The sequence below is a fragment of the Lithobates pipiens genome, unplaced genomic scaffold, assembly GCF_037356315.1.
Source record: "Lithobates pipiens isolate NorthernLeopardFrog02 unplaced genomic scaffold, aLitPip1_a1.2 Scaffold_18, whole genome shotgun sequence".
Lineage (NCBI taxonomy): Eukaryota > Metazoa > Chordata > Amphibia > Anura > Ranidae > Lithobates > Lithobates pipiens.
In genome coordinates, this window is record NW_027507758.1 from 373,480,610 (window position 1) to 373,493,481 (window position 12,872).

A 12,872-nucleotide genomic window follows, 5' to 3' on the forward strand; every position below is an offset into this window, starting at 1 on the left:
TAGCAGTACTGGCGGGCACATGAAACCGGATGGAAAGTACTTACTGGGCCAATGAAGCCAGCCAACTGGGTAAGCATCAGGCACATAATGGAGATAATTAGCCTGGTGCGACAGAATTTCCACACGGTATTTCGAAGAGAGGCCTCCTCTGCACCTCGTTCCTTCAGTTCCTCAAGCCACAGTTTCTCCAAGCTGTTTGAAGTACATTTACAAGTCACTCACATGCATACCAACTACAAAACATTCCAGCACACTAGATTACACAATAAAAAAAAAAACATACAAAAATTCAAATAAACCTTACTACTACAGTACCTAATGCCATCTAAAAAGGTGGGGTTTGACTCTCAAATAAAACAAAATAAAATATATAAAACCATACTCAAAATGAAGGGGAAAAAAAATACCTTTTTCCTCCCTCACTTAAAGAGGCTGTAAACCCTCACGGTTTTTCATCTTAATACATTCTATGCATTAAGGTGAAAAACCTTTTGTACTGCAGCACCACCTCCCCCACCCCCCTATTTCTAATCTGAACCCAATCATTCCAGCAACGGGTACAAACAGAGCAGCTCAAGCCGCTGTCTCATGTCCTCACTGGATAGATTGATAGCAGCGGAAGCCATTGATCGTCTCTCACTGAGAATCAAATCCAGTGACATGGGGGGAGTGGCCTAGTCCTGTTGTCTGTGTCAACGGATGCAGAAGGACTTGGGAGCATGTCTGCATGGGTGCCCCCATGGAATGTGGCTCTCGGTGGGGGCACATGAGAAGAGGACCCAGAAGCGGCACCGGGGACCTCAGGAAAGGAGGACCGGGGCTGCTCTGTGCAAAACCCTTGCACAGAGCAGGCAAGTACGACATGTTTATTTTATTAAAAACTACTACAAAAAAAAAAGTAAAAAAAAAAAAAAAAAAAAAAATATTTACAATCATTTTCATCTACAAGACTTAGAATTGACAATCATCTTAAGTGATCTCCCAGGAAATGTGAGCTACATCTAAAACGAGCACTTATTTACTTTACTGGAGTTGGGCTTCAAGTCAGGCAGCCCATAGATGAATCGATTTTCTTACCTTACACCACAGATGGATGGAAAGAAACTTGATTCCCTCATCACCACAGTAAGTGAATGTCTCTCACACTTTCTAAGTTGTTCTGCCAGAAAAGGGAATAGCACAGGGAGCCTTCCCGGCTGGCAGAATGCGATTGCTGCTAACGGCTATAGCTGTCAGCAGGAAAAACGCAAGCAAAAAAATCAGACTGGTTGTACCCATGTCGATCAATGGATTGACTTGAGTACAATCAGACAAAAATCCCTTCATGCCTCTGCCTTTGGGAGTCATGCTTGTAACAGTCAGCCCTGCAATACCTCATGGGATTTGAAGTTCAACAACAGGAGGGCCACAGGTAGAGGATTCATGCTGTAAAGGAACATTAACCCTGGGTTTATATTAGTGCGATGTGGGAACCAGCACGATTACAGCGGCAGTTCACACTGCCTTGTGTGAACCGCTGTGGGTGTCATTGAAGTTAATGACAGCCGCAGTTCAGTTCACAGATAGCAGTGCAAACTGTGAACTTGCACAGGAATTGGATCACATAGGCGAGAATACCTATGCGATCAGATTCTAGTGTGGGGAAAAACAAATCCCTGCACTATTTTCTGTGCAAATCCAATGCGAGTCAAGCCATACAACTTCCGACTCAGAGATCACATGCGATCTCCGAGATTGTGCTACTGTGAACCCAGGCTAAAACTGGAAAAAAAATAAAAAAATAAAAAAGGGATGGAAATATTTAAAAACCATCAGCCTGGGTTTACGCTGATGCAAACTTACAATGGGTTTGATGCGTTTAGGAACACAGATTCGGAGGTCAGGTTAAAAACAAAGCATAGCATTCCTTGGCTTTGGTTCACATCTATGCGTTGTGAATTTGGTGCGAGAAAAAAAAATAAAAAAAATAAATAAAAGGGTCCTGTGCGCATTGCCTGCAGGTGTGATGCAATTCCTATAGTGTAGTGCAAATTTTATCCTCATAGGCTTCAAGTGAACGTGCAATAAACTCACCGCACATAATTCACAACTCTGCGAATTGTTCACTGTCTGCCCCTGAAACTCGCTGTAAATTAACATCTGTCCACCTCAAAACGAAAGGCAAATTCACACAGGACTTTAAAAAAATAAAAATAAAAAATTGATCAAGTTCGCAGTACATCGCATCTCACTAGTGTGAACCTAGGCTCAATGTCTGCACCCATCACTGATTAAGCAAATAATGCTTACAAAACCAAAACAAAATCTTTGATCAGAAGTTTAGCAGAAGGTGTGGTGAGGGATCACACCACAGCAGAAAGTTACTTGTTGGAAACAATGGATACACCAATTTCTTGCACTGTTGCACTATATTTAATCCACTTATTTGAGAATTGATGGTGTCTGGGAAATTGTTTAAGTTTTGTGCAGTTATTCGCGTTTTGTGTAATCGTTTGGATTTTTTGCACAGGGAGTGTCACACAGTATTGTTAATTGTTCTTTTGTCGCATATGATCATTTCACTGTTCACGATTTATGCAATTTCTCAAAGATTTGTGGGATTTTTTTTGTATGCATCTGCTTCTAGCTGCATCTGTAAAATTACACTACATTTAGTCAGCAATTAGCACGGCACTTTGATGCATTTCAATTTTTCATATAGTCTCCTCTTTTCTTCCCCCCTCTTTCTCCCCACTTTTTTTCCTTCCCTCCTCTCCACCACTCTTAATACGCATGGAGTTTAATAGCACTCCAACTTGTTGCACAGTTCAGGACTATAGGCAATTTCTTTAATATTACAGATTATTCCACATTTCAGTATGAGTGGTGAGGAGCCACATCAAGGCTGGATACACGGGAGGACTAAGCGGAAGTTGAAGACTATTATTCTGTAGGCCAGTTATAGCAATGTCCAGTATACTGCATTGTTTACACACTTTAAAAAAACAAAACAAACACACTTTAACCACTTCAGCTCCGGAAGGATTTTCCCCCTTAAAGCAGAGTTCCACCCATATTTTAAAGTCCTCAGCATCCATAGCCCCTCTGGGCGCTGAAAAAGAATTTTATATATATATATATATATATATATATATATATATATATATATATATATATATATATATATTTAACTCACTGTGATAATTGGTATTATAATATTCATTTCCTGTGCTCGGCCTCGAGCTTCTTTTCCTCTCTGCAATGCCTCCTGGGAGACGTTTGTCATCAACCCAAGGAGGCAATAGGAATTGCTGGGCCGGAGCATCATGTTATTTCGAAACCGGAAATGCCGCAAAGCAAGGCGGCAGCCAGTGCCATTTTAAATAAGGGCAACCAGGCTTTTGTTGCCATTGTTACACTGGCTTCCAGAGGATCGAGATTGGCGGCGGTGGATACAGGCGATTTGTTTGGAAGGCAAGTGGCTGCATTTGATGGGGTCACAAGTGGCTGCATTTGACGGGTGATGCGCCAGGGGCGATGCGATGCAATGCGCCAGGAGCGCAAAAGTTAGTGTCTAAAAATACGGGAGTGATTTCGTTTTTTTTTTTTTTTTTTTACTGGCAATGGCGGCGATCTGTGATTTCTAGCGGGACTGCGACATTGCGGCAGACAAATCTGACCAAAAAATTAATCTTTTTAGGAACCAGTGACATCATTACATTGATGAGTGCTATAAAAATGCACTGATCAATGTATAAAATTAAGGAAGGGGTTAACACTAGGGGGCGATAAAGGGGGTTAACAGTGTTCCTCGGGTGTGTTCTAACTGTAAGGGGGGGGGGCTGCTAGAGACATGACAGAGAACGCTGTTCCCAATCACTGGGAACAGAAGATCTCTGTCTGACATGTCCCCTGTCAGAACGAGGATCAAGACATTGTACACAGTAAATGTTTTTGTTGTTTTATCTAGGTAATAGTGCAGTTATAATCCCTGTTCAATTTGTTTGCCTTACCTTGTAATGAGCTCAAATGATGTGGCTGCAGTTTGCAGTTTCATGGCTGATCGATTCCCCCTAAGTCCATGCATTAAACAGGAAACTTCTTGCTTTCAGTCACATACAGGAGTTTTGATGCACTTTCAGAAAGCGCAACAAACCCTTAGGATATAATAGAAGTCTATGGCTCAGGGCAACTGCAATCGGTTGCCAAATCACAAGTGGCCCTTGCTCTTCAACAGGATGAGCTGCACCTGTGAACCAGTCTAATAATTTCCTTTTTTTATTGGCGCTAATAGGCCCACTGCAAAAGTACAGTGTATGTGATGTTTGGTACACTGAACTTTTCTTCTGCTGGCATCACTCTCCAGGCTGATAGAAAGGTCCCGTGGACTTGGTATGCCACATGAAACAGAATCCGGCACTATAGAGGAAGCATTTGCTGCCTGCTTTCTCTGCTACCAACATCAGCTCCATGCACTCTGATGCTCTGGGATGGTGGGTCGCCAACCCGTTGATTGTGATCTGGGCTTGCCGACCTGCCATTCAAGAGCATGGGCATGTGCTTCCCTGGTTTGGAGGTTGCAGTCCACATCAAGGCGCATCTTACTTCGAAGAAAAAACACAGGGTGTAGATAAGGTTTAGAATACCTTGAAAGTATTTATTTTTTTTTTTTTTTTTTAAGGGAGGTAAAGATTTCTGAATTCAAGACTTGACAAATTTACTTTTCTCTAGGAACCATCTAAAAAAGTTAGGAGCTAGTTCTTCTAACCACTTGCCTACTGGGCCACTCTTACCCCCTTCCCGCCCAGGCCAATTTTCAGTTTTCAGCGGTGTCACACGTTGAATGACAATTGTGTGGTCATGCAACACTTTACACATATGAATTTTTTTATTCCACGCAAATGGAGCTTTCTTTTGGTGGTATTTAAATGACCACTGTTTTTTTTTTGGATTAACGAATGAAAAAAAAAAAAAAAAAAAAAGAAAAGAAAATTTGGGGGGGGGGGGGAAACCCCCACTTGTTTTCGGTTATAAAATTTTGCAACTAAGTAACTTTTCTTCTTTCCTGATGTGCGGTGATATGGCTGCATTGACGAGGCGGCATTGATGGGCACTGAAGGCACTAGTAATCAGTGTAATAAACTAATAAACCGTGTAAATCAGCTTTCCTCTCCTCACGCTAGGACAGCGCTGAGGAAAGGAAATGCTGATTAACTGACACCTGTTTACATGTGATCAGGTGTGATTGGACATAACTAATCTCATGGTAAAGCACCACTGTGATTTGCCCTTTATCACGATCTGTGAACGAAGGACACAGTGACCACACACCCACCGGGTGGCGTGCAGGGTTCTGAGAGGATGTCAATAAATACCCTCTCAGAACCGGACGACTGTGCTGTAGCAGTCTTTCGGCTTACTCCCATCTATGCTGAATATTGCAGCCAGAAGCGTAGCTAGGAGAAAGCCGAAATAATGTTCCTGCATTAATAATATTCCTGCATTTAGACGCATAACCTTCCTGCATTTAGATGCAAATATGCCTATATAGTGATGAGAAGTGTGTATTCATCTACTCATCCAGCTTCACTAGAAAACAGTTAGGCATGTACAGATATACAGTATACTGTAGGTGTAAAATACTGATCGCAAACACAGGATTAAGACGTTTTTTTTTGTGCATGAGCCCTAAAAATATAACAAAAGCAGAACTCTTTAGACAGTTTTTAATTAAAAATCTGTAAAGAGGTTCCGAGCAGGAAGTGATTGGAATTGAGCAGGGATGAGTCATTTTCTCTAACTCATGTAGTTACCTGTGTAAATTTGAGCTTAAGATACTGAGCTCTGTATACAGGTTTTTCTTCGTTTTACCTCAGCTCCAGAAGTAAACCTGTTTTAAAAGGCAATAATACATTTAACCAAATAAGAAAAAAAAAAAAAAGTTTGCTCCTCACTAGGGCAAAAAAACAAACCAAAAAAACAAACAAATCGATTAATCAACAACTAATCAATTATGAAATGATTGATTACTATCTTCTGAAATTGATTTATCGGTCAGCCGATTAGTTGGCCTGCATTATTTATTTACATATCAGGTATTACAGTGCAGCACACGTACAGCTCAGTACACCGTTCACACGTCAGTAAGTGCCTGAGAACTTGTGAATGTGTTAGGAGCAATGCCTCATGGGACATGTAGTCCTGTGCAGGAAGTGGGTGGTTCTAAAGGCAGACGGTAGCTTTACCTTTTTACCTTGTTATTGAGGCACTCTTAAGGCAGGAGGAGCCAAAAGTGTCTGTGGTGGGGCCCTAAAAAATGAGGATCCAGGCTGCTCCGTGCAAAATTATTACACAGAGCAGTTAAGTATACATTTTTATTTATTTTTTTGTTAAAAGCAACAAACAAAAAAGAAACAGGGAAGATAATCATCTGAACCCAGAGATGGAGGAGGCTGACAGACTGGCGGTAATAGAAGGGATTACAATTACATTTAAAGTAAACCTTTTACGAGTATTGTGCATTATATTTTAAATAGATTTTTTTTACTTTCATGGATATAAAGTCTCAGCTTTTAGTACTATAATATAAAAAGATTTGGATCTACGTTCCACCCTTCAAATAGCTTCATGTCTGACTCCTAGTTAAAATGCCCATATATCCTACTTCTGGGGGGAAAAAAAAAATATTATATATATATATATATATATACACATACACATACACATACACATACACATACACATACACATACACATACACACACACATACACACACACATAGCATTTTTTGTCTCTTTGTACTAAAGGGCTATTTTTATTTATTTTTTAACCCCATTGTGACAGGCGATGTTTTTAGGCCTAGATTACACCTATGTGTTTTTTTGGTGCTTTTAGCAGAAATGCACTACAGTTGATTTAAAATGGGTTCCTAGGGAGAAACGTTCACATCTATGTTTATTTCAGCTACTGCGTGTATTTGGAAAGGGTCAAGGACTTTGGTCCAAAATACTTCAATGGAGAAGGTGCAGAAAAGCATGTAGTGCATTTTTGCAGAAATTTGTGTTTTTGAATATGCCCCCCCATAAAATTGCAAAAAACGCAAATCAACGGGAAAAAAATAAATAAAAATACACAGCAAAAAGCACTGCAGAAACAGACCAAAAGCATACTGCATAGGTGTGCCCTGAGCCATATGCACACAGATCGACAAGAACATTCATCTTTGTACATTTGCTAAATGAAAGAACGTTTGAAATCTTCACTTGCTTTTTACATTGCGTTTTAAAATGAATGTAATTTCTGATCGAAAACCAAATACACGGTCTGAAAATTCCTTTGACGAAGAAGTTTTCTTCTATTTCTAAATGTTCCCGTCACTGTGGTTAAAAAACAGTCGATTTGACCGCATTAACAATTAGAAAAATCGAATGCTCGTAAAATCTTTTTTTTTTTTTTTTTGAAGGAAGACATTGTTTTTTATGACCAGCTTATAGTATATTACAGTTCCATTTGAAAATCTACAAAAAACAGTCTAACTTTTTTTTCTTTAAATAAAAAAAATAATTAATTAGATCTTAGAGTCTGATATTTACCAGAGTCAACCTCTAATAGAATATACAGTACATCTCTTCTGTCTGTTATTCTCATAGTGGATTAGAAATTTTGCTTCCTACCCATATAGATGGTCATTTATATTTACCACTGCATAGAGATACTTAAGAATAAATTGCTTTTTTTTTTTTAAACTTTACATATTAACTAAACACCACACTTTAAGGTATAACTCCCTGCTAAGGAAACCCCACCCAGCCTAGATATAAAAGTCATGCTTTCCCGCCAGCGCCTCAGTTCTTTAAGAGCAACTCTGGCCAGCTGGGGAGACACAAGAACACATCATACACAATAAATTCGTTTTTGATGGTTCTTGAGTCAGGAACACAAAAAGGAAACCATCCAGGGTGGGTACATGGTGCTGTCCTTAAAGACTCCTGGAAAAGATGTTACAAGTAACTTATTTTCACATATCATCTTTCAGGACAGAGACCTATGAGAGGATAAGAGCACTTACCCTTAGGGTGTGACTTTGGCTTACAGGACTGTGTGTCCAAAGAGCCTGATCTGTTTACTGACAAGATCAGCCTCTAGTGTCAAGTGAAAGGTGGGAGAGCTGAATCACGTTGCCGCTGCACAGATCTGGCATGGCATTGCCCAGGTACTGCTAGAGATTTTAACCCTTATTTTAGCCCAGGGCTCGACAAACCCCAGGCGCCAGGTCGCCAATGCGACCAGAAATCGCAACCTGGCGCCTAAGCTGCCACCAGCCCACTATCGATGCCCCAGACATGCAGCGCATGAACACTGACTGCCGTCGTCCTCCCTCCTCCACACTCAGCGGCGCTGCGCTAAGTGTGTGAAACTGAAAAGCAACAGAGAAAGGAGGATCTGTCAGATTTAAGCCTGATGTCGGGGTGGGCGGGACCCGGCCAGGGTGGGCGGGACCCAGCAGCTATCAAACACCAGCCAATGGGATCTGGGCGGGCCGCTACGTGTATGTGGCCCGCCCCTTTTCTTAAGCAGCCCAATCATTGGCTGGTGTTTGATAGCTGCTGAGTCCCGGCCACCCCGGCCGGGCCCCGGCCACCCCGGCATCAGGCTGAAATCTGACATATCCGCCTCTCTGTTACTTGTCAGTTTCACACCCCGGCTGGGTCCCGCCCATTCCGACATTAAGCTCAATTCTGACAGCTCCTCTGTTACATTTCAGTAACAGAGTGCTCCGTGTGAAACCTACCAGTGCCATCTGCCAGTGCCACCGCCAATCAGTGCCACCTGCTAGTGCCAACCAGTGCCACCTGCTAGTGCCAACCAGTGCCACCTCCAATCAATACTACCTGCAACCACCAACCAGTGCCACCTGCCACCACCAATCAGTGCCACCACCAACCAGTGCCACCTGCCAGCGCCAACCAGTGCCACCTGCCACCACCAATGAGTGCCAACCAGTGCCACCGCCAATCAATACCACCTGCAACCAACCAGTGCCACCTGCCAGTGTCAGTGTCACCGCCAATCAGTGCCACCTGCCACCGCCAATCAGTGCCACCTGCCAGTGCCAAACAGTGCCACCTGCTAGTGCCAACCAGTGCCACCACCAATCAGTGCCACCTGCCAGTGTCAACCAGTGCCCCCTGCCACCACCCAGTGCCACCACCAATCAGTGCCACCTGCCACTGCCAATCAGTGCCACCTGCCACTGCCAATCAGTGCCAACTAGTGCCACCGCCAACCAGTGCCATCTGGCAGTACCACGAGCCTGCCAGTGGCAACCAGTGCCACCTGCCAGTGCCAGCCAGTTCCATCTGTTGCCAGCCTTACTCTTTCTGGTCAGCCCATAACCCTGATGTAACAGCGTTTCAATAGAGTGATTGACTGGGTGCTCCATTGTTAGGGATAGGGGGTGAAAATGAGTGGCCTTACCCCGGGAGCTGAAAAAAAAAAAAAAAAACTGGCTCCTAAATTCAAAGCAAATTTGTCAACCCCTGCTTTAGCCCCTACAAAAGAACAAGGAACCTTATTGACACATGAACCAAAGTTCAAAAGAAAGATCCCACTGCCTGCAATAAGTAAAGTTTGGTCCTACTTGGGAGACTGCAGATCTAAAACTAGTTCAGCTGCCATAACGCCTCCAATCTCAGGTAAGTGAGCTTAACCACTTGCTTACAGGGCACTTAAACACCTTCCTGCCCAGACCAATTTTCAGCTTTCGGTGCTCTCACACTTTGAATGACAATTACTCAGTCATGCAACACTGTACCCAAATGAATTTTTTGTCCTTTTTTTCCCACAAATAGAGCTTTCTTTTGGTGGTATTTTATCACCTCTGGGGTTTTTATTTTTTGCGCTATAAATGAAAAAAGACCGAAAATTTGGAAAAAAAACGCATATTTCTTTGTTTCTGTGACAGAATTATGCAAATTATTAATTTTTCTTCATAAATTTTGGTCACAATTTATACTGCTACATGTCTTTGGTAAAAATAACCCAAATTAGTGGATATTATTTGGAATTTGTGAAAGTTAGAGAGTCTACAAGCTGTGGTGCGAATCGCACAAAATTGATCACATCTGATGTACTGGTGGCCTATCTCGCTTCTTGTGACCCGAACAAGTCAGGAAAGTACAAATACCCCCCAAATGACCCCTTTTTGGAAAGTAGACATTCCAAGGTATTTAGTAAGAGGTATAGTGAGCTTTTTGATGTTGTCATTTTTTTCCCACAATTCTTTGCAAAATTACGATTTTTCATTTTTTTTTTTTTTCTCCACAAAATTGTCATTGTAATAGGTTATTTCTCTCACGTGGCATGTGTATACCACAAATGACACCCCCCAAAAAATTCTGCTACTCCTCCTGAGTATTACAATACCACATGTGTGGGACTTTTTCACAGCCTGGCCACATAGAGAGGCCCAACATGCAGGTAGCGCCATCATGTGTTCTAGGAACATAAATTACACATCTAACTTGTTGACTATTTATTACACTTTTGAAGCACCAGGACAATGACACGTGACACTGATGACAGATGGCACTGATACGTGGCAATGATGGCACTTATACGTGGCACTGATGACAGGTGGCACTGACAGATGGCACTAATATGTGGCACTGATGACAGATGGCACTAATATGTGGCACTGATGACGGGTGGCACTTATACGTGGCACTGATGACACGTGGCATTAATACGTGGCACTGAAACGTGGCACTGATGACAGATGGCACTAATACGTGGCACTAATATGTGCCACCGATGACAGATGGCACTAATACATGGCACCGATGACGCGTGACACTGATGACAGATGGCACTGATAAGTGGCATTTATGACACGTGACACTGACAACAGATGGCACGTGACACTGACAGGTGGCACTGATGACAAATGGCACTGATACGTGGCACTGATGACAAATGGCACTGATACGTGGCACTGATGACGGATGGCACTATGTGGCACTGACGACACGTGGCACTGGGGGCAGGTGGCACTGGGGGCAGGTGGCACTGGGGGCAGGCGGCACTGGGGGCAGGCGGCACTGGGGGCAGGTAGCACTGGGGTGGATGGCACTGGGGGCAGGTAGCACTGGGGTGGATGGCACTGGGGGCAGGTAGCACTGGGGTGGATGGCACTGGGGCAGGTAGCACTGGGGTGGATGGCACTGGGGCGGATGGCACTGGGGCGGATGGCACTGGGGCGGATGGCACTGGGGCAGATGGCACTGGGGCAGATGGCACTGGGGCAGATGGCACTGGGGCAGATGGCACTGGGGCAGATGGCACTGGGGCAGATGGCACTGGGGCAGATGGCATTGGGGCGGATGGCATTGGGGCGGATGGCACTGCTGGGGGCGGATGGCACTTTATTTATTTATTTTTACCTTTTTTTTTTCCCCCCACAGGCAGAACGGCTGCCGCTGCAGCCGTTCATCTCTCCCCTCTCCCCTCCTCGCACAGACAGTGCGAGGAAGGAGAGCGGCGCCGAGAGATGATCTCATATGTTTACATATGAGATCATCTCCCATTGGACACGCCGATCACGCTGTAAACGGCCGCTGTGATTGGCCGTTTACAGCGATCTGTGTTTGCCTGTCCCCGGGGGACACGGCGAACACAGAGCTTCCGCGATGCGCGCCCGCGGGGGCGCGCATTGCGGAAGTAAACATCGGGCCGTCCAGGGACGACCGCCCGGACGAATGCGCCTGCTCTACGGCCGTCATTCGGCTATAGGGCGGGCGCGAAGAGGTTAAAAAATAATCTTGAGGTATCCCCCTTAGTAGCCAGGCCACCAGGTTCCCAGAGCCCTCAGGACAGAGAACCGTGGTTCTTTAAGTCAGCGTGATACAATGAAAATGACCGTAGTGTTCTATGCCCACCGGTAATTGTTTTACACTGTGGGTGGGCAAGATGGCACAGCACCTAGGGAAATGCCAGCTCTGAGCGACAGCATCTACCCAAGAGTGCCAACCCTATACTGGTTCAGAATATATAAAGGTGCATACAAACTAGTGCTAAAGATACAATTAACTAATTGGTTGCACGTGGCGCTGTTACCTGTGTGCCTTTCAGTCAACACTCCCTAATCTTCTAAAAAATCCTATCCCACATCATACAAAATGTGATAATTAATAAACACTTAAATAGATACCCAAATTTTCATTTAGATTAAGTGTACAGTGACAAAAATAAACAAACGTGAATATAGTCCATCCACCGAATATAAGAAAATCTAGAGTATATATAAAAAAATTTATATATAAAAATAAAGCAAAATAGATAAAGCAAAAAAAAACATATAATATCAAATAAAGAGTCTTTTTAAAGAAGCGTGAACAAATCTCCAGTGTTTAAATTTCTTTATACACGTGACTCCTTCACCACACCATCCGTGCTCAATGGCCCCCCTTCGTGAAAAAACTCACCAAATGCTAAGCCTTACACTCTCGTGTGAGGCAAAAAGGGCTTGCAACAGATCTCTCAAGATGTATTTCAGATATCAGCACATCCGATTTAATCTTCTCCAATTGCGTACTTCAATGTGTATATATAAATACCTCAAAGAAAAATCACAGAGGGAGACCCCAATAGTGTAATACTGCAATCACTCTTTAATATAAAAATCGCACTCTTTATGCACTCACATGAACTAAAAAGGGTAAAATCACTTCAAAAGGATAAAGAAACTTGCTTCACAAATCCACTCCACAACAACATTCTGAGTACGTCGGGGCATTGGTGGTCACAGCGGACTTATTAGATACTGGATCGCTAGATCTCACCCCTCCTCGTGCGTCCCGCCTGGTCCCACACAGCAGGTCCGTTCGAAAAAGGC

The 12,872-nt window shown here is 43.4% G+C and overlaps 1 protein-coding gene across 2 annotated transcripts in view; it reads right to left on the bottom strand.

Annotated features, from left to right (window-relative positions):
- The window catches only part of ABCC5 (ATP binding cassette subfamily C member 5), a 215,036-nt gene that overhangs the window by 140,519 nt on the left and 61,645 nt on the right, over positions 1–12,872 (bottom strand). For both annotated transcript variants that reach the window (XM_077487701.1, XM_077487702.1), the window contains exon 5: positions 45–192. In XM_077487701.1, coding sequence (XP_077343827.1) covers positions 45–192 — 148 coding nt within the window. The remainder of the gene's footprint in view (positions 1–44; positions 193–12,872) is intronic.